Source organism: Brassica napus, chromosome C7 (genome assembly GCF_020379485.1).
Source record: "Brassica napus cultivar Da-Ae chromosome C7, Da-Ae, whole genome shotgun sequence".
In the NCBI taxonomy this organism is placed as follows: Eukaryota; Viridiplantae; Streptophyta; class Magnoliopsida; order Brassicales; family Brassicaceae; genus Brassica; species Brassica napus.
In genome coordinates this window covers 48,229,609-48,256,757 of record NC_063450.1, presented here as the reverse complement: position 1 = coordinate 48,256,757, position 27,149 = coordinate 48,229,609, and the positions used below count along the sequence as shown (strand labels likewise).

At 36.9% G+C, this 27,149-nt stretch overlaps 4 protein-coding genes across 12 annotated transcripts; 2 read left to right on the top strand and 2 right to left on the bottom strand.

Annotated features, from left to right (window-relative positions):
• The first annotated feature begins 5,120 nt into the window (after positions 1-5,120).
• LOC106420968 (lysine-specific demethylase JMJ25) lies at positions 5,121-9,373 on the top strand. 8 transcript variants are annotated; one of them, XM_013861801.3, is made up of 11 exons: positions 5,121-5,959; positions 6,062-6,180; positions 6,445-6,550; positions 6,636-6,805; positions 6,909-7,542; positions 7,622-7,951; positions 8,025-8,438; positions 8,508-8,580; positions 8,659-8,744; positions 8,837-8,956; positions 9,040-9,373. In XM_013861801.3, exons 1-11 carry the CDS (start codon positions 5,378-5,380, stop codon positions 9,130-9,132), a joined length of 2,727 nt encoding a protein of 908 aa, XP_013717255.1. In that variant the 5' UTR covers positions 5,121-5,377; the 3' UTR covers positions 9,133-9,373. The 8 variants fall into 8 exon arrangements, with proteins under 8 accessions (XP_013717255.1, XP_022562846.1, XP_048618949.1 ...); XM_022707125.2 differs by having other exon boundaries at positions 6,404-6,545; XM_048762992.1 differs by having other exon boundaries at positions 6,047-6,180; positions 6,918-7,542.
• Positions 9,374-12,159: 2,786 nt separating this feature from the next.
• On the top strand, positions 12,160-15,141 carry LOC106420970 (cysteine-rich receptor-like protein kinase 29). Of its 2 annotated transcripts, XM_013861807.3 has the most exons (7): positions 12,166-13,123; positions 13,211-13,339; positions 13,439-13,593; positions 13,676-13,886; positions 13,962-14,205; positions 14,508-14,664; positions 14,749-15,141. In XM_013861807.3, exons 1-7 carry the CDS (start codon positions 12,235-12,237, stop codon positions 15,055-15,057), a joined length of 2,094 nt encoding a protein of 697 aa, XP_013717261.1. In that variant the 5' UTR covers positions 12,166-12,234; the 3' UTR covers positions 15,058-15,141. The 2 variants fall into 2 exon arrangements, with proteins under 2 accessions (XP_013717260.1, XP_013717261.1); XM_013861806.3 differs by having other exon boundaries at positions 12,160-13,123; positions 13,676-14,205.
• A 1,117-nt stretch (positions 15,142-16,258) lies between these two features.
• On the bottom strand, positions 16,259-19,523 carry LOC106420972 (subtilisin-like protease SBT3.12). The gene is made up of 8 exons (XM_013861808.3): positions 19,329-19,523; positions 19,143-19,234; positions 18,938-19,035; positions 17,818-18,641; positions 17,463-17,734; positions 17,272-17,386; positions 17,004-17,190; positions 16,259-16,915 (listed from the first exon to the last, which is right to left on the bottom strand). The coding sequence occupies exons 1-8, from the start codon at positions 19,428-19,430 to the stop codon at positions 16,365-16,367; spliced, it is 2,241 nt and encodes a 746-aa protein (XP_013717262.1). The 5' UTR covers positions 19,431-19,523; the 3' UTR covers positions 16,259-16,364.
• A 4,051-nt stretch (positions 19,524-23,574) lies between these two features.
• LOC106420872 (subtilisin-like protease SBT3.1) lies at positions 23,575-26,980 on the bottom strand. The gene is made up of 10 exons (XM_013861724.3): positions 26,774-26,980; positions 26,617-26,679; positions 26,452-26,543; positions 26,266-26,363; positions 26,004-26,165; positions 25,260-25,924; positions 24,903-25,177; positions 24,705-24,819; positions 24,315-24,501; positions 23,575-24,222 (listed from the first exon to the last, which is right to left on the bottom strand). Exons 1-10 carry the CDS (start codon positions 26,888-26,890, stop codon positions 23,645-23,647), a joined length of 2,352 nt encoding a protein of 783 aa, XP_013717178.1. The 5' UTR covers positions 26,891-26,980; the 3' UTR covers positions 23,575-23,644.
• Between the last annotated feature and the right edge of the window lie 169 nt (positions 26,981-27,149).

Genomic DNA, 27,149 nt, shown 5'->3' with positions numbered 1-27,149 from the left:
TTAAGCAATGTGACTTTGAGTTTGTTAAAAGTACCTATTGAACTACTACATTAGAACTTAGAAGTATGATCGAAACTAAGTAATGTGACTTTGTGTGTCCTTATTTCATGACTTGTCACTTATTTATAGGTTATAGTTAAAACTCTAGTTATAACTGAACTAGAACAGGTTTAAAAGTGGTCTTTCCTAATTCTATTTCACTTAGAAGTTTATGCCGGTATTTTGTCCTACTCCTTACTGGATTGTGAAGGTTTGATATATATATCATACCATCAATCAAATGCTAAATCGCCAATAAACTACGTCGGCCTCACTCCATAATATAGACTTTCTCAATGCTTATTAGATCTCTCGTCGATGTTTATTTTCACTTTCGACTAGCCAGCTGCAACATAGCTGTTAACACGAACTATATATTTCCTTTAGCACTCTAAAACTGCTATAAACTTTTTGGATCACGGGAAATAGTATAACTGTCCATGTATCTTTAACCGATCTAACCTTTAATTTATAAAATATGTAAGCCCAAGATAAGAACAGACTTGAAACAAACGTGTAAGCCCAAGTTAAGCCCGAACCAAAGACAAAGGTTAAAAAAAAAAGAATTCTAGACACATGAAGTCCGGCCAATTTCGGTAATGATACGCCGCGTTTAGTTAGGCGGACACGTGTCATGCTAGGAGGAAAGGAATTAGTGACGTGGAAGGCCCTAGAGAGAAGGAACTCTACTTTATAATAATAGATAGATAGATGTTTGACAATAGTCGGCTAGTGAATTTATTGTTTTTAAAAAAAGTTATTGTTCTCAACAATGAATTTATTGGAAAAAAATGAATATCTAAATATTGAATCTGGGCAAAGCATTTGGATGAAGTCTGGATATAGCATCCATATACATAAACAAACGAGCCTTAGCATTATTTTTGGTTATAAGAAGGAATATTTCTTCCAATCCATAATATCCATTGTCTAAGTTCATCTTGTTGTTGTGTTTGGAAATGATGGAAATAGTTCATAGCAATAATATAACTAAATTTTATGGGTCTTGGTCTTTTGCAGCCATAGTTAAACTGCAAATCAGACCATATAAGTGCAGATATATATCAACTGAAACCAAATTTCAATCATAGAGAAATAGTTAAACAATATTTACCTAGAGCAACTTCTGTCCACATTTCGATTAGAAGCTTCGGCTCCAGCTTTTGGGGGTTCGATAATTTCTCTCTCAGGGACAACTATCATTCACTACCCTCAGCTGTCACATATACTTCTTCTGCCATATCAGAAGTGGCGAGAATGAACGGTCCTGGAAAGTGATACTTAATGACTCTACAACTCTGCTGCCATACAAAAATCAACCCAAAGATCAATTCAAGTGACACAAAGAGAGTTTTCCAAAGCTACACAACTCTCATGTGTTACAGAAAGGGGATAACTTTAGATTTGTGGGTTACTAAATGCTGTTATTGATCAATGCAAAGAGATCTAAAATCATACATTGAGAATGATTATGCTTACATGATGAACATGTCTGAAATTCTGATCGCACCGAGTCACATCAAATCCGCTCAAGGAGTATATTTAACTCGCTTTCAAAAGATGCATGTAGGTGGTTAGACGTTGACGGTGGCTGCCATGAGTATTGCCTGAAAACAGAAAAAAAACGAAATTATAATCAACAAACAGATTCAAAACCATCTCTAAGTGAATAAAATAAATTGAAAACATAATTTGGTACTCTAATATTGAACGCCGCAGTGTATTTAATAAACTATTATTAACATGAGTTTGATTAACCGAATCACCTTAGCGTGGAGGAGGAGCATATCTACACCCATTAGCTCCCCACGGCGTTTCATGTTTATAGCTTTCCAAAACCGGAAAGTCGCACCTCCACGGTGGAAGAACAACGAACGGCTCTCAAATAGGCGAGTATAATTGATGAGTTAGCCAAAATACTGTAAAAAAGTTTCTCTTGTAAGATTAGTAAGATGGTGGTGTGATGTTCATGGGATTGAGACTGACCTTTTTATAGGTGGAGTTTCACCAGCTGAAAAGAGATTAGGAGCACTGAATAAGGAATTGTGGTTTCTGTGGGTCTAAAGAGTTGAGAAGGCTCTTAATGGCGACATAGCACTTTACCCGAAACAAATTAGAGGAGATGTATCGAAGACGAAACGACATGAACAGAAGATTCCAGAACCTCCATTGTAGTTGGACCTATTCTGAGAATATGAAAAACCCTAAAATCTACAGTTAACATCATCCATGATAACGTCGTGACCTTTGTGTTTGCCTAAAAAAAAGAACAGACTTGAAACAAACGTGTAAGTCCAAGTTAACCCCGAACCAAAAACAAAGGTTAAAAAAAAAAGAATTCTAGACACGTGAAGTCCAACCAATTTCGGTAATGATACGCCGTGTTTAGTTAGGCGGACACGTGTCATGCTAGGAAGAAAGGAATTAGTGATGTGGATGGCCCTGGAGAGATGAAACTCTACTTTATAATAATAGATATATAGATGTTTGACAATAAAAATTATTGTTCTCAACAATGAATTTATTGGAAAAAATGAATATCTAAATATTGAATGTGGGCAAAGCATTTGGATGAAGTCTGGATATAGCATCCATATACATAAACAAACGAGCCTTAGCATTATTTTTGGTTATAAGAAGGAATATTTCTTCCAATCCATGATATCCATTGTCTAAGTTCATCTTGTTGTTGTGTTTGGAAATGATGGAAACTCACAAAGTTGGTGTTTGATGCAATCAATACACGGACAAGAATCCAAGTACCAAAAAGCTTAAGAATCCAGCAAGATCATCGACTTTTTCCGTTATTTAAAAAAGCTGACATGCCATCAAAGTAGGCCGTGCAGAAGAATCTAGCATTATAATTTGAAAATGCCAAACAAACTGGCCCAAAAATACTACGACTTATAAAATCGCACTTAAGGCCCAACAAAAGCCATCACAAACAAAAGTACAACCTAGTAAATTAAATCAAATTTACTTAGGCATGGACCTAGGTTGGGAGGCATGGGACCTTCAAAACAGCACTGCTAGTCTTAAACTCTCAAGTCCGTTTAGACTTATGAAGCTGTTGAGAATAGATTAGCGTCGTGGAATAACCACCGCAGGACAGGCTGGTTGCCAGAATAAAGGTCGTATGGCGGCTCCGTGCTCCCTCACCGATTGCATATGTATGAGTAAAAAAAGTCACGTTTAGCTTGGCAAAACAATTTACAACGTTACATAGAAAACATAAGGTCACCTCAAAATTTACCTTTATCATAGAAAATAACTTATTAAAAAAAATTTTATTTTGATAAAAGTTAAGTTGAGCCATTACGATTCATGATTACTACTATACCGAAAAGATCTTTAATATAAAATGAAATAACTCTTTAATACATTATAAACGTATGTGCAATCAAGGTCCTGTTCGTTTAACTATCACACAACCTGCGAATCGCATGTCTTGTCGCAGGTCGTTGTTCGTTCTGATGTCGCGCGACTGATCGCGAGCAGTCGAATGTTCCCATTCAAGTCGCCCAACAAAACAGCGACAAAACAACAATTCATGATTACTACTATACCAAAAAGATCTTTAATATAAAATGAAATAACTCTTTAATACATTATAAACGTATGTGCAATCAAGGTCCTGTTCGTTTAACTATCACACAACCTGCGAATCGCATGTCTTGTCGCAGGTCGTTGTTCGTTCTGATGTCGCGCGACTGATCGCGAGCAGTCGAATGTTCCATTTCAAGTCGCCCAACAAAACAGCGACTAAAAATTAAGAAAATTTTGACTACGCGACTGGTCCAGATCGCAGGTTGCGCGAACATAATTTTAGTTGCATGTCGCAGGTTTTCACAGGTTGCGCGATACATAAAACGAATGTAATTTTAGTCGCAGGTCGCGCGACACGCAAAAGAACATGTCCAACTGAAAGTTAATGTATGAATAAAAACTAAACAATTGAAATTATATGAAGTAGAAAACTAAACTATTGAAATTATATGCAGTAGAAAACCAAAAATCATTAGGGGTGATTGGAATGAGCTGTAACTTTATGTTTTTGGCTGTAGAATTTAAGATGTAAATTTATTTGATGTAAATTATTTTGATGTTGCTTTGTAAAGTATTATTTTTTGCTTTAGAAATAAAGTTCTCTACAATGTATTTTAATTTCTTATAATTTTTTTTGCAGTGATTTTTTTAAGAAAATGAAAGTTCGATTGATTAACATATATGATTCTAAACTAAAATTTGGCTGTCTAGAGTATCTACAGTCTCAACCAATCACTCCCATTATCAAAGATTTTTGATTGTTTGGGTTTTTTTTGGACAAAAGATTTTTGATTGTTTATTAAACCTAGGCCTGGGCAAAATAACCGAAACCGAAGAACCGAACCGGAACCGAACCGAAATACCCGAAACCGGAACCGGACCAATACCCTCAAATACCCGAACGGTTCCTATATTTTATATCTGAAATAACCAAACCGAACCGGAACCGAACCGAGAACCGAACGGGTACCCGTATATACCCGTATATATAAAAATATTAATTATATATATATATATATAACATCACTAAATATATATTTTTAATTTAAAATTTTATTAAAAGTATCAGAAAATAGTTGAGGATAACTAAATTAGTATAAAGTATCCAAACTACCAAAAAGTATCCAAAACTATCCGGATAGTTTTATCCGAAATATCCAAAGTAATCCGAAATATCCAATTTTTTTTATCTAAATCATCCTAATTATTTGATATTTTACCTTAAATAACCGATATTTTATCCAAATTATCCGAACTACCCAAAACTATTCAAACCCGACCCGGATCCAAATGAGAACCGAACTTTTTCCGGATATTTTCCGGTTCCTACATTTACTATCCGAACCGAACCGAACCCGAAACTATCCGAACCGAACCGAACCGAAAATAGGTCAGGTACTAAATGGATCTTCTAGCCCCTATCCGAACTATCCAAAACCCGAAATATTCGAACCGAACCGAACCGATATCCGAAATGCCCATGCCTAATTAAACCAATAGATAATAAAGATAATAAATTAGGGTTGCAAAGAAAAAAAAAACAGAAAGAAAAAATTAGGAAAAAAAAAAGACCAGAGGGGAGAGAGGTAACTGAACAACTAAAGATCCTCTCGAGCTTTGCGATCTTACGTTACCAAAGCAAGACTCTCGCTTCTTCTCTTAATTACAATTCTGCCACTTCTTCTTCTTCTCCATAAAGCCTCTTCCTTTTTGTCTCTCTCTTTCACTACAAAGCTCGTTCTTCTTCTCTGGTTCCAGATCACTGTCTGAATTCAGACAATTTCTGGTGAGAATGTCGGAGAACGAGGCTGTCCCCGACGAGTTTCGCTGCAGCCGGTCCGACGGGAAGCAATGGCGGTGCAAGAGAAGGGCTTTGGAAGGGAAGAAGATGTGCGAGACTCACACCTCGCAGCTTACTCTGAAGCGGAGCAAGCAGAAGGCTGCCGAGCCGACGAGATCAAGAAGAGGAGACGAAGCGTCGGAGATCGAGCGAGAGGGACTGGGGAGATCGAAAAAGAAGAGGGAGAGAGCGGAGGCTGTTGATGAAGCGGTGAGGAAGATGAAGTTGAAGAGAGGGGATTTGCAGTTGGATTTGATAAGGATGGCGTTGAAGAGAGAATCTGAGAAGAAGAAGAAGAAGAAGAAGAAGAGGAAGGAGATTAGTGTTAATAAAAGGTTTGGTGATTTCGTTGGGGAAGAGTTAACGAAGGTTCTTCCTTATGGCATTATGGCTATCTCTCCACCTTCTCCGACTACAAGCAATGTGTCTTCTCCTTCTCCTTGTGATGTTAGAGTAGGTGAAGAACCTGTTTCCTTGACTAAGAGAAGGTTCAGGTCTAAGAATATTGAGCCTTTGCCTTTTGGGAAGATGCAGGTAATGGAAAAAAGTTTAAAGGTTTATACTTTTTAGTTTCTATATATTTTGTGTTTATCATTTGGGTTTTGTGTGGTTTATGTAAAGGTGGTTCCTTTGAAGGGAAATTTGGTTAAGGCCAAGAAGAGGTGCCATTGGTGTGGAACCAGAGGATTTGAGGATTTGGTTAGCTGTCTGAGTTGTGAAAGAGAGTTCTTTTGCGTTGATTGTATCGAGAAAAGGTATCTTGAGTTTTTATGTTTGCTCTCTTGCTTATCTTGTTTACAGAAAGCACTGGTCTCTCTCATTAGAGTATATAATCAGCATCTGGATTAGTTGTTCCATCAGAGAATAGTTATAATAAGAAGTAATCCCACTAGATTCAATAAGTTTTGTGGACCTAGGAACATTCACCTATGGTAAAATGTTAGGATCTAATGTTAGATACTCTTTCTAATTTGCTAGAAGCAGTCATCTTATTGAGTTTGGGCTTTGGAATGAACTAGGAACAAGGGATCAAAAGAAGAAGTTGGGAAAAAATGCCCTGTATGCTGTGGAACATGTAGGTGCAAGGCTTGCTCAGCCACTATCTCTGGAGTCACTGAATGTAAGGTCTGACTATCTGATAGTTCTTCAGCCTAAAGACTTTACATGTTTTTCTTTTTCTTTCTTTAGATATGTATACTACATGTTGCAGGATTCTCGGAAAGTAAGGAGTGATATTGACAGGGTTTTGCATCTTCATTATGCTGTCTGCATGCTTCTTCCTGTATTAAAACAAATCAACGCTGAAGACAAAGTAGAGGTGAATCTAACTGAACCGCAGATCCATAGCTCTGACTTAACCTCTGATCAACAAGAGCTCTGGTACGCACTCTTTTCCCTTGTTCTCTTCTACTGTTAAGTCATATTATGTAATCTGTTTGAGTTTTTTTTCTGACATATTCCTCTAATACTGTATATGTCCTAGTTGCAGTAGTCATGACTGTGCCGTTGTGGATTCGCAAAAGATGTGCACACGCAGCTCCTCTGTTCTCAGGCTGAGTTCTGATCAAGACTGTAATCAAAGGAGCTTATCTAAAAAGGTTGGATTAGTCAAGTGCTCGAACGGTGTAGAATCTTGTAAGCAATCTCTAAAGAAAGCTCTGGTAGATTGGAAGCGTGAAAAGGTGAAAAGGTGCAGCAATAACCTTTCTTTGAGAACTCTATTCTCTCTGGAGTTGACAAGCAAGTTAGAGATCAGTGCCGAAGAAATAATCAGTTGCTATGAGTTGCCTGAAACTTTAGATAAACACTTGGCATGTCCGTTTTGTCTTGGAAAGGAAAAGCCATCCACTAGTAGTGACAGCCGTTTGAAAGAAGCATCCAGGAGAAGAGAAGAAAAATCTGATAACTTCTTATACTACCCCACGGTGATGGATTTTCAACAAAATAATCTCGAACATTTTCAAACACACTGGAGCAAAGGGCATCCTATTATAGTTCGTAGCGTGTTAAAGCGAGGTTCAAGCCTGAACTGGGATCCAATAGCCTTGTTTTGTAGCTATCTTAAAAAGAGCAATAGCAAAACCGGTAATACAACTGATTGCATGGATTGGTTTGAGGTTAGTGACTTGTGTTCTCTTGATGGGTTTTTAATACCCTTTTGGTCTTTAACTTGTTATGTTTTTTATTCAATGACAGGTAGACATTGGGGTGAAACTAGTTTTTTTGGGGTCTTTGAGAGGAGAGGCTGAGACTAATACTTGTCAAGAGAGGCTGAAGCTAGAGGGATGGCTTTCGTCTTCTTTGTTTGAAGAACAGTTCCCAAATCATTTTGCTGAAATACTGAGAATTTTACCAATTCCTTATTACATGGATCCAAAGCGTGGCTTACTAAATATAGCTGCTGGCTTACCTGATGTTATCCAAGCACCCAACCTAGGTCCATGCCTCAATATTTCTTATAGGAGTGGTGAAGAATATGCAAAGCCTGATTATGTGAAGAAGTTGGGTTTTGAAACTTGTGACATGGTAAGTAAAACTGTAGTCAGCTACATTTTCTTTGACTTTTGTATTTTTCTCAAGCTTTTGATTTGTTCTGCAGGTTGATATCTTGTTGCATGTCACTGAAACAGTAGTGTCAACAAAACAGATTTGCAGAATAAGAAAGCTAATGCAAAATATTGGGAAAGTAAGATCTAAAAACCCAGAAAGGAAGGAGGAGAGCAGATTTTGTAGGGGAAAGAAACAAGATAGGATTGACACTTCATATGCTCAGAGGGATTGGTCGGATGACTCTTCCAGTTCTGATTCAGAATCTTCACAACACCGTCTAGGAAGTAGTGAGTTTAAGGTAGAGGAAAGAGAAAGTTGCAATGACTCCTGCGAAGAAGGAAGCCTAAGCAGCTCTTGCGGTGCCCAATGGGATGTATTCCGGATACAAGATGTTTCTAAACTTCTTGAGTATATTAAGAACCACTGTCTTGAGCTAGTACCCATGGATTCCAGCAAAGAACAAGTAAGTGTTCATCTGCAAGAAAACAATCATTGATGTGTTCTCATGTTTATTATGTTTTCACTGTTGCAGGTGAGTCATCCATTACTTGAGCAGAGTTACTATCTTGATGAGTATCACAAAGCAAGGCTTAAGGAAGAGTTTGGTAAGTATCATTCTTCATTCTTCTGTTTATTAATCTTACCATTTCGTTATTATTTTAACGCTTATTCTGTTTCTTCAGACGTTGAACCGTGGAGTTTTAATCAATGTGTTGGGGAAGCAGTCATCGTCCCTGCTGGATGTCCATACCAAAATAGAAAGAATAAGGTATATTTTCTTTGCACTCAACACGCTCTTGCCTTGTTTATAATAGCAAAGTGTTTACTATTATTGACATAACTGTTGCATATGTTTGCTAGTCTTGCGTAAACGTGGCCTTGAATTTTCTCTCACCTGAGCACGTTGCTGAATCTATCAAACTAGTGGACGAGCTTAATCAACTTCCTCGGAGCGTCAAAAAGAAAGCAAACAAGATTGAGGTAAGTACCCCATTGGTTTTAAAACAAGATTGAATATAGAAAAGGAGTGTTGTTTTATGTATATGTATTGCTGCTTCATCCAGGTGAAGAAAATGGCAATCTGTAAAATCAGCGAAGCTATAAATGAGATCCGGGAGCTCACGTCTTCAGATTCTACGGCTGCATCGAGATTGTAACTAGAACTAGAGGTACCAAATCTTTTGATTCTTGACGATTGAGAACTACTACACCATTCTTGGAGGAAAGATTCTAGCTGTTGAGTTATAGTTTCAAGGACTAGCAGAATGTAAAGATTTATATTGAAATAAACAAACAAGCACAAAAGAGAAGCAATGGGGGAGTTGATTTGTCATTCAGATTTGTTGTTAGGTGATGAATAATAAAGAAGCAATTGATATTAAACTCGCAATTTACGTATGTTACAAAAGTCTACTCGTTCGGATTCTTTTTTTCTTTCTCTAAGGCCAATCTTTCCTTGTGCATCTTGATGCATTATCGGTAGGTCAGCCCCCAGACTTTAGGATCCTGAAACTGATGTTCTAACATAACCAACTTATCAGCAGCTCGATTCCCTTCTCTGTAAAGATGGCTGAAAACACAGTTGCTAAGACAAGGCATAACAACTTTGATGTAATTCAAATGTTTTTTCTGCTTCTTCACATCTCAACCTCCCTCTCTTGGCGGTGATATCGACTATGATCTTGGCGTCTCCTTCGAGCCATAGATCCGTCCTCCCGTTTTATGGAATCAGCTCTAGCCCTCTTTTGAGGGCTGTGGATTCTGCAACGATGCTTGTGGCTTTCCCTAGGGATTCTGAGTATCTGAGGAGGAACTCGGCTTTGTGGTTCATGAATATTCCTCCGATGCTGGCCTGTCCTTGTCTTCTCGACCCATCAAAGTTTAGCTTTGTCCATCCAATTTCCGGTTTCTTCCAGACAACCTCAATGGCTTATTTATGTTAGTTTCTGATTAAGAATATGGTAGCTCGAGTTTGAAGCAACCTTCGGTATAGCCATCTTTGAGGAAGCTAGCATTGTGTGTTTAAGTTGATAACTTTTCCCACACAAAAATTAAAACAATTTTTTTGTGTACATAGGTTTTTCTTTCTGCTCTAATCTTCACAAGATGAACATTGCCATGATGATATCATCATTGGTGTCTGGAAATGAGAATAGAGAAATGATTCTTGCAAGGAAAGCAAAAGAATAGCCCTGGATTGAGTTGAAGGGAAAGGGAAGGAATAGTTGCATAATTCAATAAAGCCAGAAATTGATTAGAATGGTTTAGTAATATAAATCTGATTTAATGAGAAAATGTTTTTACGAAGAAAACCTTGAGAAACCTGAAACAGTAATGACTACTTTTCTTTCTGTGTTTGCTCTCTGGTTTAGAAACTTGCAAGCGAATAAAGAGTTAGAACAGAGTTACCAACATTTTTTGGAAACATTAAATTTTCTTAGATATTGGTTATGTTTACATATAGTAAGAGACTCACTCAATAGTAGATCAAACAAGTAAGCAAGATATTCAGTATGCTACAGTTGATGAAATCAGATTCCATTCTTCTTACCAATAGAGCCACAACCATTCTGCTCTTTATCCCTTCATATAAAGATGCAAGCCATGTCAGAAGACAAACTTTGAAATTTAGTCTTTAGTGTCCCAGGCCCACAATCAGACAACTGCTAAATTCTATCAACAAAACCTGAAGCTTCTCTTTGGTTTCTTACCTTACCTTTCTGAATGGTATAAAAGGATCCTAAAACCGTACAATTATATTGAGCGAATCGAGCCGTTTATCCTGGCAAAATCCATGATTTGATGGACCTTTATGGGCCTTACCTCGAGGTTAAAAATCCGACACGGCTGTTCTAGAACAACGGGGACAAATAAAAAGCAAGTTACATCATCATTCTTCTTGATTTGAAGTACATGCCTTTGTTATCCTGCGACTCGGATGGTCCACGTAAATCTCATTCATGATGGTCAACGTAATACTTTTTTGGTCAACGCAATCCTTTGTTTTACTATAAACGTACGATTATTTGAATTCCTTGCTGGTTTTGAAAAGCATTCGAAGCGTCAATTTTTTCCTGAGTTCAAATTGGTACTTGAGAGGAAAATATAGTGAGGAATAAATAAACACTTCTTATTTAAAATTTAAGGGTTTTCTTTCACACGGTTGGACTGAGTCGCTGGATAAATAGTTTCTAATCAGCAATAGTTTCGTTCTTTATACGGCCGGATTCTAAAATGGTTTGAAAAGACTGCTGGCGATTTTTTCTTTTTGTCAACCGCACATTTTTATCTTGATTAAGTGGTGGTGTTCAGACGATTCAATTTTCCGGGGAGCACCTCCGCTGTCCGGATCTGATCTATATAGAAAAAAATATAGCATCTGGTTCTAGCATTTTTTGCCAACACATCCTCCCGACCATTCATACTTCGAAGAATATGAATAAAACTCACATTCTTGGAAGATTATCTTCCTGTAGCTTCTGGAGCATCTCGATCTCCGTGACGAAAATTGGTCAATCCATCAAATTTGTAGTCATGTTCACTAGATCGGAACAGTACATTTCGAAACGAGAACTCATTATGTATGTTTACCAATTACCGTTAGTTGGAAGTTTAATTTCCTAGGTTGTTCGAAAACTATTCAATATTTTTTAGCTCAAAAATTGATTTTTAGTAATAGAACCTCTGAACTAAAAATAAATGCAAGAAAAGTCCTCAATAATTTCTTTAAGAAATAAACCCTTTAATTTTTAGTCAAAATACAGTACTTTTGTTTAACGGTTTTTATTCACATTTAACAGTTTTTATTAACGAACTTTTAAGTTTGAGAGTTTATTCGTGAAAAAGTAGCTGAAAGTTCTCTTACAATCGATTTTGGTTGAAAAGTTTTATTACCAAAAAATAAATAAAAACAATTCAAAGTTTCAGTTCTTTTTCGGGTTGATGATGATACTATTGGCGCATGCCAGGAAAAGAGTAGGCAACAAACACTTCTTATTTAAATAAATGTTTTTTTCCACACCGTTGACCTGATTTCGTTGCAGTAAAGTCGTTAATTTTTTATTGTATCATCATCCCATCATGCAAGGGGGACCCAATAACCTCACCGATACAGACTACTTGTGTCTGCTACTTAATTTTATCAGCAAGTTGTGTTCTTTTATGCTGTCTGATTTTAAAAGAACTTTATTAGACCACCCATACACCCGCAATGGGTTTCATATGTTTAATATCCTTCTGTTGAAATATTGTATTTATCTATGCGGATAGAAGAAAAAAAAGCTTTGACCCAAAAAAAAAAAGAGCTTCAATCTTCCATGGAATGCGTCAGAGTCATCGTCTTCTTTGCTTGTGTCCTAACGTTTGTTCCATTTCACGCCTTAGCTCAGGTAGACATCTATGTGTTTGGTCCAAAACACATCTGTTCAAATCGAGGCAACTTCACGGTCAACAGCACTTTTGCCGGAAACCTCAACCGCCTCATCTCCTCTCTCTCCTCACTAACATCCCAACCTTACGGCTTCTACAACCTCACCTCTGGATCTGGAGAAAGTGCTTACGCCATTGGTCTCTGTAGAAGAGAAGTCAAAAGAGATGCTTGTCTCAGCTGTATTCAGACAGCTGGCACAAACCTCACCGAGCAGTGCCAGCGGTCAAAACAAGCTGTTATTTATTTCACGCACTGCATGTTTCGTTACTCGAACGGAACAATCTACGGAAGAAAAGAGACGAGCCCGACACAGGCTTTTGTTTCCGGTACACCTATATCAAACAACAGAGATGAGTTTGAGCGTCTGCAGAGAGTACTGTTGGATAGGCTCAAAGGAATGGCGGCGGCGGGTGGGCCGAATAGGAAATACGCTCAAGGGAACGGTACAGCTTCGCCCGGGTACGGGAGATTCTACGGAAGCGCGCAGTGTTCGCCGGATCTGTCTGAACAGGATTGTGATGACTGTCTGACTTTTGGGTTTCAGCGTATCCCAAGCTGTTGCGATGCTCAGACTGGGCTTAGGTGGTTTTGTCCTAGCTGTAACTTCCGGTTTGAGACGTCGCGATTCTATGAGCTTGAAATCGACCTAGAGGCTGATCCGCCTGCTATTCAGCCTCCTGATGATACACCAACATCAGCTGCAGAAACTGAGAGAACAGGTGTTTAGAAATGCTTGGATGTTTCTCTTGTGTGTTCTTCTTCAGATCTTTGTCTCTAGTTCCGAATGTTTTTGTTCTCTATTTCAGGAAAGGGCAAAGGTGGATCTAAAGTCGTTATTGCCATAGTTGTTCCAATAGTTCTTGTTGCGTTATTTGCGGTTTTGCTATGCTTGGTCTTGAAGTGGAAGAAGAACAAGTCTGGAAATAGAGTCATAGGTAATAACACAATGTCAATGTTATTCTTTTTGATTTTTTTTTTTTAAAGTTAAAAAAAAAAAAATCGTGTTCCTGAGAACTTCTGTCTGAATATTTCAGTTCTTGGGAATTCGCATTTGTCGGGATCAGTTGTCGAGGATGAGTTCTTGAATACAGATTCTCTTGTAATTGACTTTGAAGATCTAAAGGCCGCAACAACTAATTTTTCTTCTGAAAACGAACTTGGACGTGGTGGGTTTGGTTCAGTTTATATGGTAAGTTTCTTTGACCAAACTTCTTACCGGTAACTTTGGTTATTTGAGAGGTTTATGAACTATGGGATTACGTATGTCTCAGGGTGTGTCCTCTCATGGGCAAGAAATCGCGGTGAAAAGACTATCAGGAAATTCTGGACAAGGGGACATCGAATTCAAGAACGAAATCTTACTACTAGCAAAGCTTCAACATAGGAACTTGGTCAGGCTTCTAGGTTTCTGCATACATGGACAAGAAAGACTCCTTGTTTATGAGTTCATCAAGAATGCTAGTCTTGACCATTTCATCTTTGGTAAATTTTTTCTCCTCTTTTTTTTTTGCTCAATTATTTTTTTTTTGCTCTGTGTTGATCTCTGCGCCGTTGCAGATCTTGAGAAGCGTCAACTTTTGGATTGGGGAGTGCGATACAAAATGATCAGAGGAGTTGCTAGAGGACTTCTTTATCTTCATGAAGACTCTCGTTTCCGGATCATTCATCGTGATCTTAAAGCTAGCAACATTCTTTTGGACCAAGAACTGATTCCGAAAATCGCAGATTTTGGATTAGCTAAACTCTTTGACACAGGCCAAAACACTACACATCGATTCACAAACAGAATTGCAGGAACTTAGTAAGTAAAATCATCTTTACTAAAAAAGAATAGAGCGAAGCATTTGCACTTTTAAATGATTTTTAAATATTTGACTAACAATAGCTGGTTGGATAATAAATAGCATAATACAACTTCGATATTAATTTATCGATATACTAATTGAACCAAAAACTCAATTTGGGACTATAAAATTATATTATTTTATAGAGATTTTTAGTGTATATTAATTTATAGAGTATTAATTTAAAGAAGTTATATTGTAATTTGGTAAAAACTCTACCAAACAAGGTATAAATGGTTTGTTTCATTTCATTTTGTAGCGGGTATATGGCTCCGGAATACGCCTTGTATGGACAGTTCTCAGTCAAAACAGACGTTTTCAGCTTCGGTGTATTAGTCATTGAGATCATTACAGGTAAGAGAAGCAACAATGGTGGATCTAACGATGATGAAGATTCGGAAAATCTTCTTACGTGGGTAAGTATTCAAAACCAAACCTGTATTACCTAGTTTTCAGTATTTTGTTCGTCTTATGACATGAATCTTTTTATTTATTTTCAGGTATGGAGAAGTTGGAGAGAAGACATTATCAAAAGTGTGATCGATCCGAGTTTAAGCACGGGATCAACAAACGAGATCTTGAGATGCATACACATTGGTCTGCTATGTGTTCAAGAGAGTGCAGCGACTAGACCAACAATGGCTTCGGTTGCTCTAATGCTCAACAGCGATTCGTTTACTCTCCCGACACCTTCATGGCCTGCGTTTGTATTAGAGAGTGTGATGCCTCAGAATGTTTCTTCTTCTTCGACTGAAGAGTTACAAATGTCGTCGAATGATGTCACTATTTCTGAGTTATGTCCTCGTTAGAGAGATGATGCAATCTGTAAATGTTTTTGATTATTCTCTTTAAACCTTTTAATGGGGGAAAATTAGCTTATTCGTAGGTTTTCATTCAGGTTTGATTGATAAATTAAGAAAACCACAAGTTATTTGGTTTGAGGCGGTTGGAGGTTCAAACTCTTCCTTAGAATTACCATGTAGCATGTGTTGATAGAATGGACGACTGATTAAATGAATGGTCGAAACATGCGGTTAAAAGTTCAAATGAGTGAGAAAACGGACTGGTTTACGAACCCTCTAAAGAACATGACGTTTACAAATTACAACTCCATATATGTTTATAATTTTTTTCAAAATAATTTTCAATTATAGAAATCTGTTGAATGAATTGAGATTTCCTCTACTCGACGATTTTAAGCTTAATTTGAACGAAAAAGTACAACGATTGCCGAACAGCATCGAAGGGTGCACTTGCGGAACACCATATGTTATGTTGGCAGCGTGAGAAATTAATCACATGTAGATATAAATAGTAGTTGACGAATGATACAAGTTTGTGGAAATGTTTAATCGATATGGGATGAAAAAGTCATGGAGTGCGGAACACACATTTTGCTTGTCTGCTAGGTTCGTGATAATCGTTTAAAATTGGTAAGTGAAAAAAGTATAGAGATATACTTATAAATATACAAGACCTTCCAAGTTCCTTACATTTGAGAAGAGCTGCTCGCATTTCTGAGGTTTGTTGCCATTAAAGGCGAGAAGACAGAAGCTTCAGTGCCTGAGAAGGTCGACAGACCATTCCTCTCAGTAATTGTCCACCCCAATCCTGCAACAGATGAGGATTCTTTCCAGGCAGCAACAGATGAAAATTCTCTCAAGTCCCACTCGGTGTCGGTCTTAGGAACGAACCCTCTAACAGTTACAGTTAGACGTTCCTATGAACGAGATAGAGTGGGACTTGGGAGACGGGTAATCTGGATGTGTTAGGAGGACGCGGCTTCGGTGTAGCGGAGATGGGGTTTTGAAGCTAGAGAAGATGAAGTTGCCGGATACTAAGATGGCTGTTTTGGATCGGAGAACTGACGTGAAGAAATGTGAAGAGAGGTGTCTTAGCGATCGTAACTGTACGTCGTTTGCGATTGCGCGGATGTTCGAAATGATGGTATCAGTTTTGTCATATTATTGATGTGATTTCGGTTAGAGTCCACACAGAATAATATTGCAATTTTCTATTATTTGTTTTTTTGTTTTTCATACATAAAAGGGAAAAAAACAAACAAAAATAAAACAACATTTTATTATAAATATGAGGGATCTTCATTTTCAGAGGTTCAAACCCGAGTCCTTACAGACAAAGGAATGGTAACGTTTCGTGTACCATCAGTCCACGTGAAGCTACCAAATAAGTAAACCGGCATGTTACTCTTATGACTCGTCGTGACCCTAACTTTGAACCCAAGTATCTTCGAGCTCGAGTTGAACACCAGAGTCTCCGGTTCAACAGCAATCTTGACACCTCTCGGAGGCTCGATCACGGCTCTATAAACCGAATCAACAGGTCCAACGTTAGTCACCGTTCTGGAGACGGTCACTTCATCTTTAAGCTCAGGAATCGTGATGGCTGGATAGTTAAAGTCGAGAATATAAGGTAAGGGAGACGGGCATTTAGCATCTTTCCCGGTGAGTAAAGCTATTGATGTGTCGTTGTAGCCAGAGGCGCAGAAAAAGTGGATGTAATCGTCGAGGTTCAGGTCGTAAACTAGTCCTGGATCTCTGGCTCTCTGCGGGTTCACTAGTCCACCACCGTAGTCAAAAGGATCTGCCAGCTTCCTTGGCATTGATTCCGAATAGATTGGATCTCCAAATGGATCAGTCTTCCACGCTACAACAACAACAACAAAAGAATTAGTCCTCGGGGAATCTCCTAGTCATTCAAAAAAAAAAAAAGAAAGGGGTTTGATTTAAAGAACCTGTAGTCATGATAGCGGATTTTAAAGCGGCAGGAGACCAGTCAGGGTGTAGAGATTTGAGTAGTAGGACGATTCCGGCAACAGCAGGAGCGGAAAAGGATGTTCCTTGACTTATGGCGAATCCTGTGAAATAACCGTCTGTAATGTCAGCTGATAAAATCAACGCACCGGGGGCTACGATATCAGGCTGCATCATTTAGAATCCGTACGTCATTAATCAACACACAAATCCCACAATCAAAGACTAGGAAAGAAAAAGAAGAAGAACCTTGAGAATAGCTGGAGCGCTTGGATTAGGCCCTCTACCAGAGAATGCTGCTACTGTAGTTTGTTTTGGACGTCCCACGAACGTTTTACCTCTACTTATTCTAACCGTTGGCGAACTGGAGAGAAAGAGAAGTAAGTAAGTAAATGATGAGTGTACGTCTTTTATAACATACTACAAAAAGAAAAACTAACCTTGTGGAGCGGATGTATTGTAGAATCTTACTTCCGACTTCATAGTTTGTGGCAATGCCTGGCTTCTCAAAAAAAATCTCAGTGGAATAATCCGAACCTCGTGCAATGATCGCACCAGCGCCACCGAGGGTGTTCACAGCAAACAAAATATCCGAATCGTCTTTCAAAAACGTTAGGGAAATTTTTCCCTTTCGATCAGAAGTGTCGGTCTGCCAGTCTTCTACGTAAATTAATTTAGCAGATACTTCGTCACCCGTATACAAAGCTTGACACTGATGCAGACAAGTAGTAAGTTTCCAAGAGCACAAAAAAAAAAAATAATAATTAAAGAGAGATAGACCATTAATTTACATACAGGTATGGTTAGGTTATTGCCAAGAGTCACGTCTACATAAAAGCTACGGTCAATGGTACTTGCACCAACAGTGAACATCCAGGGAGCTCCATTACTCACAGTGTAAGCACCTGGGCCGGAATTAGAACCAGCCATAACAACAGGTATTCCCTTCATCACCGCGTGGAAGGAACCAAGCTCAGAATCTTCCCCAACTGTGGTATATGTATGGTAAGGAGGTCCATTTGGGCCGAGTGAAATCGATATTACATCAACGCCATCATTGATGGCATCATCGATTGCCATGGTACAATCTGAAACGCCAGAACCCACTTCCTCTGAATCGAAGACAACCTTGTAGACAGCTATACGTGCCTTTGGAGCAGCGCCTCTCATGAGTCCAGGTGCAAGACCATTATATGACACGTCAGGAACGAATGCGCCGGCTGCAATTGAAGCGCATTCTGTTCCGTGTGATACCAAACCTCTAGGGGACAGATACTCATCAGGGCTGATATTTTTCCCAGTTTTCTCAGTAAAGCGATTTGTGTAGTACCTTGCTCCTACTATCTTCTTGTTGCAATGCTTTGCTGGGTCAAATTCCCTTCCGGCTACACACTTCCCCTTCCAATGTTTAGGTATCGGTCCAAGCCCTTCGTCGCTAAAACCCGCCGACTCCGGCCATATTCCTGAGTCGATAATGCCAATGACAAGTTCACTTCCCATGTTGCTGTCATGGAGAATTCCACTGGGCTGATTCGGCGAAAGTCCCAAGTAGTCGAAAGTCCTAGTGGTCTGCAACGTAAGCTTTCGGTTTGATGCCACACTGAAAACATCTGGACGGTCTGGATAATGACATGAAACCAAACCCATCGAGAAAGAAAAAACAAGAAAATGTGAGTGCAAGTCTTTCTTCACAAGAGCTCTTAGCGGGGAGATTGAGATTTTGGGAGCCATAAACATTTACTAAAAGGTTTAATAGAAAATCTTTTACACAATTTGGGGCATATGTCTATTTATATAACCTTCAAAAAATTTAGGGACCAAAACCAATGTTTTACTAGGCTTTGTTTAGATCCGACCATGGCTCTTAGAATTCATAACTAAGTCGTCTTGTGTCATAAAAATCACAGCGACAAACCTTTAAGTTTCTTAGCTTGTGACGATGTAAGTCTGGCAGCAAACCCTGAAAACCCATGGCGATAGTTGTAGACGATGGACTCTTTAGCAGCTTCCGAGCTTCATATAAGCAAAACCAAACAATAAAACGATCAGCTCCAAAAACCACGAGACATTTTTAGTCATCATCATCATGATCAAGAACCCGGTTTAATTATATCATATACCTATTAAAAACTGATTCCAACATCTTCTGGTGCGATGCTAAGATCAACTCAGGATCATCGTGTTGCTTCGCGCCTAAATGCACTACATAAACCTACCACAATCCCCAAAAAAAGAACATTTCATCAGCCAGAATTTAACAAAAACATAACATAACCAAGAACAAGCCCAGAAACCATTTTACAAACCTTTGGCTCCTCAGTGGTGCATTCTTGAGCAAATACGCAATCTAGAAGGAACAAGAATCCAATGATGAGAAATGCTTTCGAACTTCCCTTCACAAACCCCATCTTCTTGGGTTTTGGGAAGAGCTGCTTTTCTCGTATTGGGATATTTTTTTATTTAATCTGCATTGATGCTTATATAGTCTTCAAAAAGACAATTACAGAACAACAAACATACATGAATAGCTACAATCCACCAAAAATAAACGAACAAACTACAAAACCAATGTGGGTAAACGTCCAAATCAACAGACATCTAATTTTCTACGTAGACAGTTTTAACAGTTTTGTATTTCTTTTCTTTATTTGGCTGATTCGTTACTGAAAACAACTCTCTCCAACAAATCTGATCTCTCTCATCTCTGTTATTGTATATGTTCACAACCAAAATGGAATGACCAAAATTGATAATCTAATTTAAACATGCAGAGATTAAGGAATAAGATTATACTGATACGACAAAAAAAACAATTAGTGTGTCTATTATGGACTTCGGTGCTTCTTCCATTCCGTTAATTATTGTATATAAATATATATATATATATATATATATATATATATTTTTTTTTTTTTTTTTATTTAACTTATGAGTCTCGGTGCTTGAGATTGAAGAATCTATCGGGTCCAACGACAAACGAAATTGTTACAAGGTGCGAAATTATGCCGTTAAACCAATTATTTATTGAGTCAATCTAAATTAAAAATTAAGAATAAGGTTAGGTGTTAATGCTATATTAGGCTATAATCTCTCGAAAGCTAGCTAGGGCTTTCCTTGCGCATAGTGTATCATTTCATTTGCCACAACGAGAAGCCCACGTGTATATATAGTTGACCAAATCTCATTAGTTGATTAACGTTTCTGACAAATTAATTAACTGATTATTTATATACACAGACATGATACATGTATTAGCGGTCCGTATGGTTCCATAATATTGTATGAAAAAAAATGGCAATTAACAATTTGATCTGATTATTTGAAAATCTATATTATTAAAATTGAATTACATTTTAGATTTGTTTGGAAACAATAGTAGCACTATATATCTATATTGTTTGGAAACATGAATAGCATTTAAAACAAAAATTATGGTCTTATAGCAATATAAAAAAAAATTGATTTGTAATCAATATTTCATCAAATATATTCAGTTACCATAACTCAAATACACGTAATAAATCACACTTTTAAATATGGAAACAATAAAAGAATAACTAATAAATAGATTTTGACAAATATATGATACATCTTCAATATAAATTTATAAAAAAAATATAGAACACTTAAAACGGAAAACAAATATAAATTTATAAAACAAAAAATTTAAACTGCAATACAATTGCACTACAAAATGGTGAGGCATCTAAAATATATAATATTCACATGAAAACTATAAAATATTATAATATTCTTAATTATGTAATAGTTAGACATGAAATATTATAACCTCTCAAGTCCACCTCCTACTGCAATTACGTGACATGCAAACATATTCATGTTATATATTATTAAGTGTCTCTTTGAATAGAAAAGTACTCGATGTCAAAAAAAAAAAAGAATAGAAAAGTATTAAGGTTTCTTTCTTTAAGTGTTTCAGAATTAATGAGTTCTAAAAACAATTTTACACTTTTGTTAAATATCTTTATGATCGAAAAATTATTATCTAAGATTACATTGTTATTAAATTTCGAATACTTTACATAAGTAGATTAATATTAAAATTTTCAACAGAGATATGGAAACCACTATATTTTGAAAAAAAAATCACATTTTTAAAGTGTGTATATCTCTTCAATCATAGGAACCACCATATTTGAAATCTATATTTATCAAAAAATAATATATTTTCTAAAGGTTCGATTTTGATTTTTTGGTTTTAGATATATAGGAATCACTTAGTTATTTGTGAATATCAATTTAGTTTTGAGTTTCTTTTTTGCTTCGGTTTTGATTCACTGTTGGTTTTCGGTTTATAGTTCCATGTCTAACTAGGATGCTGAAGTGTTTTTTTTTCTTTGGTTATAATTGTTACAATATCACGTCATAAAACGGGTTATAACCAATAAATATAAATAAAGCTTTGCAGTATATATTTCAAATATTTCCACAAACTCAGTGGTAAGTATATCAGATATGGACATATCATTTAGGGTATTTAGGATTCAAAAAGATTCGAATTATCTAAAAATATGAAAAACACCCAAAACATGAAAAATATTTAAACTCCAAAAAATCCACAAATATTTAAATACCTAAAAATCTAAAATTTTATTAGAAATCGGACCCGATGAACCAAAAAATACCTTAAATTTTATCCGACTACCCAATTTTTTTTTAAAAAAAAAATCAAATTTTATCTGAAACCCAAAACTATTGTAAATCTAAACTCAAAACTTAAAAAATATATGTAATACCAGAAACATATTCGAAATAACCTAATATACTTAATATACACAAAATATTTCCGACTAGATCTCGGGTAAGATCCAAACTTAAACAAATACCCGCGGGTCTAAAAGAAATACCTATTAGGTAATTTTCTCTGAACCCGGACCCGAACCAAACCTATGTTTTGAGTCGGTTTCGGTTTGATCTTTGGTCCGGATTAAATATTCAGATCTAAGGAAAAGTTATATAAAATGTACATATAAAATCTTAAATAAACTACTCATAGAATATATGTAATTATCAAAAATTCTCTTCTTCAATATAATATGATTTTATATTACAATATAATCTCAAAAAACCCGCGCTTTCGAAGCGCAAGTCAAAATCTAGTATATACTAAATATTTAGTTTTTATTATTTTGGTTGTCGATATAATTTACATATTGCAATACGTTGCTTTAGTGGTGTTTAGCGAGCCACACATATACAATGTTTATCAAATAATTCTTCAAATAAAATATGAAAGATGATAAATTAATAAAATATATTGTTCTCATATAGATTCATTTATTTTGTTCATCGTTCAAAGGTTTTTTTGATTCATATAAACAAAAGCCTTTGAACCCTAAACAGTTGAAAGAAGCATAGTCACCAGACAATGAACAAAAGGTCCATTTGTCCGTATACAGAAAACAATAAAATTTAAACTACTGGTCTGTTGGTAATTAACTTGAAGGCAAAAGTCCAATACGGTGAGGCTACTAGAGTTCGAGTCCCGGTCAATGAGGAATTAACATTTCGGTATCGCTAGAAACATGAAACCGACATGTGACAAGACGTGACTAATCTGAACTACTTCTGTGGACCAGAATATCCGTGTATAACTAAAAAAAAATGTTTTACTTTAGTTTAAAAATCAGACGATGCAGTGATCAAAAGCTTGAAAATATTTGCCTGAAGGAAGCATCTTATATTACAATCGAAATCCCAAGGCAAGATCCCAAAGCAACATCATAAGAAAATCAAACTGCTTTTTCTTGAAAATAATATTTTATGTTTCGAATAAATAAATGTTCTGAAAATATGTTTAAAAATTTATTTTATGTTTTCAGTGCATTTTATTAATTACTAATAATAAATTATAAACTTAAAAAAACTTAATTGTATGTATTAATTTATAATGATCCAAAGTTATAAGAAATACTCAATCAAAAAGTATTTATAATTAAAATTTGATATACTTTTTGATATATATGAAAACACTAAAACAAAGTAACGGTAAGTGGGTTAAATTCGTCCTGTTTAACCCTTCCTACTGCGAATTAATGATTTTTATTCAAAAATCTGATACAAAATCCACAGAAAATAGTACATTTTCATATATTCTGTTGAAATTTGCTAGCAACTATCGGATGTTTAGTATATACTTCTTCTTTTTAAAATTAGTTGTCGTTCTAGAGTTCTTCACATAAATTAAGAAACTAATTATAACTGTATAAAATTTATTGTTTATCTTAGTTTAATTAAAAGAAAAAAAAATAAAAAAAAAATTGTATTGAAATCATAAAACCATATTTGTAACAAAACTTTTACGTTACATCGACACTTAATTTGAAAGGGAGAAAGTAATAAAAAAAATTTAGTAACATCTAGAAAACGGTAAAATATTAAATGTTTTTAATTGATGTGTTTAATTTTTTAAACTTGAATAATAAAAATGGAAAAAATAATTAATGAATAAAACACGTTCATAAAAGAAATAAATAAAAATATTGATAAAGCGAATTATTATTCTTTTCTTGATGATGACACAACAAGTGTAAAGATATTTTTATTCCATCCCCAACATCCGTGAAGAACATTATCTTATTAATAACTGGGTTACAGCAATTTACAGGTAAAAGTTATCGATGAAACTTGTCCTCACAGAAACTGGGATTGTGACATTGTGTAGTCCATCACTCCAAGTCAAACTCCCAAAGAAAAAGCCAGTGTTCACTTTGTATGAGCCTGATGACACACTCACCGTAAACGCAGCCTTGCTGGTTCCTTTGTTAAACACTAGCTCCTCCGGTGAAACCTTTACGTCGAATCCAAGAGGAGCCTTGATCACGGGCTTGTAAACCGAGTCCACAGGTCCAACGTTGGTCACGGTTCGGGTAATCACTTTGACGTTTCCCTTGAGGTCTGGAATGGTAATAGAAGGTACGTTGATATCAAGAATCGATGAACTTGAGCTCGGACACTTGGTAGTGACGTTTCCGGTTAGAGCAGAAACTCTCTTGTCCGTGTAGAGAGCTGCGGAACATAAGTAATGTACGTAATCATTCATGTCCATGTCGTAAACAAGACCCGGATTTGTGGCTTTCTCCATATCCACAAGACCTCCCCCGTAGTCAAATGCATCGGCTATCTTTGGTGTGGTTCCCTCTGCGGTTAGAGGCTCACCGTATGGATCGGTGCTCCTGGCTGAAACATGGAGAGTCTTTTTTGTCAGCGGCTGAAGTTCTTTATTATAGAGAAAAACATATCCTTAAAGAAACAGATAAACCAAACCAAACCTGTTGTGACAATAGCTGACTTGATTGCAGCAGGAGACCAAGTAGGATGTGAAATCTTGAGGAGTGCTACGATTCCAGCAATAACAGGAGTTGCCATTGATGTTCCCGAGTAGGCGAACTCACTAGTATCTTCGTCTGTCGGTATTCTAGGTGTTAGTAAGTTCAAACCAGGTGCTGCTATATCCGGCTGCATTAGAAAAAGTTATGACGGTTAAAAGCACAGCCAGATAATTAATTAATTAATTAATTAATGGTCAATATGTGTATAATATCATTTGACCCCAAAATGATTAAGAAAAATATTTGCTCAAGTACATAAATCTTAGGGCCGGCCGTGGTTAAAAAGTCTAGAACTTAGTGATCAAGAACAAGATATGAATGTAACAAAACCTTAAGAATGGCAGGTGAAAATGAACTAGGCCCTCTGGAAGATGAACCTCCAACGGTACTTGCTACACTTTCACCAATTACTGCCTTGAATGGGCTTATCTTAACCTTTGGTGAGCTGCAAACAAAACAAAAACAACAAGATCAGATTCTCCAACATATGTAAGAAGATGAGATACTTGTTTGATATATAAACACAACCTCGTAGTTTCCATGTGGAAATAAATCTTGGAACCAATGTCGATATCAATGTAGATACATGGAAAGTTTGCAGGACATTCCAAACGACTACTAGGGGTTCTCACATATATTACACCAACAGCACCATTCCTCTGAAGAATCTCTGGTCCAGGCATCGGCTTCTCTTTTTCGAAGTACATCACCACTTTGCCCTTTACTGTAGCAACACTAGACTGATCTTCACTAAACATCACATCAGTGAAGCCAAGTTCCGGTCCTGTGTACATACTCTGACCCTGGAAAAAAAAGTCAACCGAAACAAGGTTAGCCATCAATCACAACCTTTGCCTCGTTAGAGATATGTGTATACACACATACCATGAACGTTTGATTGTTGTCGAGTGTGATAAATGCGGATAAAGAACGGTCAAGGGTGGTCGCAGCTACAGTTATTATCCATGGAGAAATGTTAATAACCGTAGTACCGCGTGGTCCTCCATTACCAGCTGGAGAAACAACAGTGATGCCTTTGTTCACAGCGTGTAACGCTGGAATCGCGATGTCAACTTCAACGTCAAGAGACCTGACTTTTGATAAGCCACCGATAGAAACCGACAAAACATCAACACCGTCATTAATAGCTTCATCAAAAGCTTTCCAGACATCAGCAACCGAACACATCCCTCCTTGCACGTCCCAACATGCTTTATACATGGCTATATGCGCCTTAGGAGCAGCACCTCTCATGATTGACCCAGCTGAGAGGCCTGAGAAAGTCAAGTTAGAAAGGAAAGAACCAGCCACCGTTGAGGAAACTTGTGTCCCGTGGCCATTGTGATCTCTAGGAGATATATGTTCTGTGCTGCTGTTGATACTTGTTGCGAGATCAGCATTAAGACCATCCATGTAGTACTTAGCACCAATAAGCTTCTTGTTGCAATCTTCAGCTTTGAACTGGTCCCCGGATACGCATTGTCCTTTCCATTGTTTCGGTGTCGGTCCATATCCATTGTCATCAAAAACCCCTGATTCTGACCATATGCCTGCTCACATAATCTCGAGATTGTTAATCATTATGCTGAGATAAGTTAACAGATTGATACAGAGAGATTGATAGCATACCAGAGTCAATAACGCCAATAATAGCACCACTACCCATGTTGGACCCTTGTAGAAGACCTTTAGATGAAGCTGGAGTTGAAAAAAGACCTAAGTAATCCCATGTCCGTGTTGTTTGCATCACAAGTTTTCGGTTTATCACAAGAGTAATAACTTCAGGATGATCTAGTAGACAGATATACAGAAAATATGGTTTAATAAATAAAAAAAACCACATTTTAGAGATTTTGAAATTTTCAAAAAATATAAAATAAGAGAAAAATACTTTTCAGTTTCTGTGCCTCGGCTGGTTTGAGCTTGGCTGCAAAGCCAGAAAATCCATATTGATAGTTATAGATCATTGAGCTTTTGGCGGCTTCTTCGCTGTAACATAATATTCAAACAAAGAAATATAAATTATAACCAACCTCAGAAGCTAAGTTATAACAAACACATGCAACGAATCTTTTACCTTCCAAGAACCGATTTCAAGATTTCAAGATGCGATTGAGCCACCAACTTGGGATCATCGTGTTTCGTGGCACCCAAGTAAATGATATAAACCTATATATTATCATCAGACGATTAACGAACGCATAACATACTACAACCATCTTTTTCTCTTAAACACACTCACCGGAGACTTGGGGACGAAAGGCACCACCACCGGGGGTTCCTCTACTCTAGCGGGATCAGGTGCCTACAGGTGAGAGAACACGTAAGCAATTAACGAACGTTATTATAACAACAATGTTTGTTTCTTTCCATATGTAAAAAACAATTAGACTACATACGCCTCCTCCCTGCCCGGGACCGCCGATAAAGTCGGCTTCGGGGGGGCCAGCTGATGTTACGTTTGCAAGAAAAGCAAATGCTATTGTAACAAAAAGCAATCTTAAAGGAAGAAACATTTTCAGAGGTTGTTCTTCGAACTCTCCTCTGCAAATGTTTCTTTTTCTTTTGTTATCGAGACAGAACCTGCTCTGAGAACATCCTCCAAGCCCTTTCCTTTTTATAATTAGACATGTCTTCTAAATTTGATTAACCAACTTTGTGTTTCCAAAAACTGGCAAGGTAACCAACCAACCAATACACATACTGTTTTGTATCTTGCAGAAAATAAACGTTGTAACTACTAACAGCAAAAATAAACAAAGCACAAAGATGGGG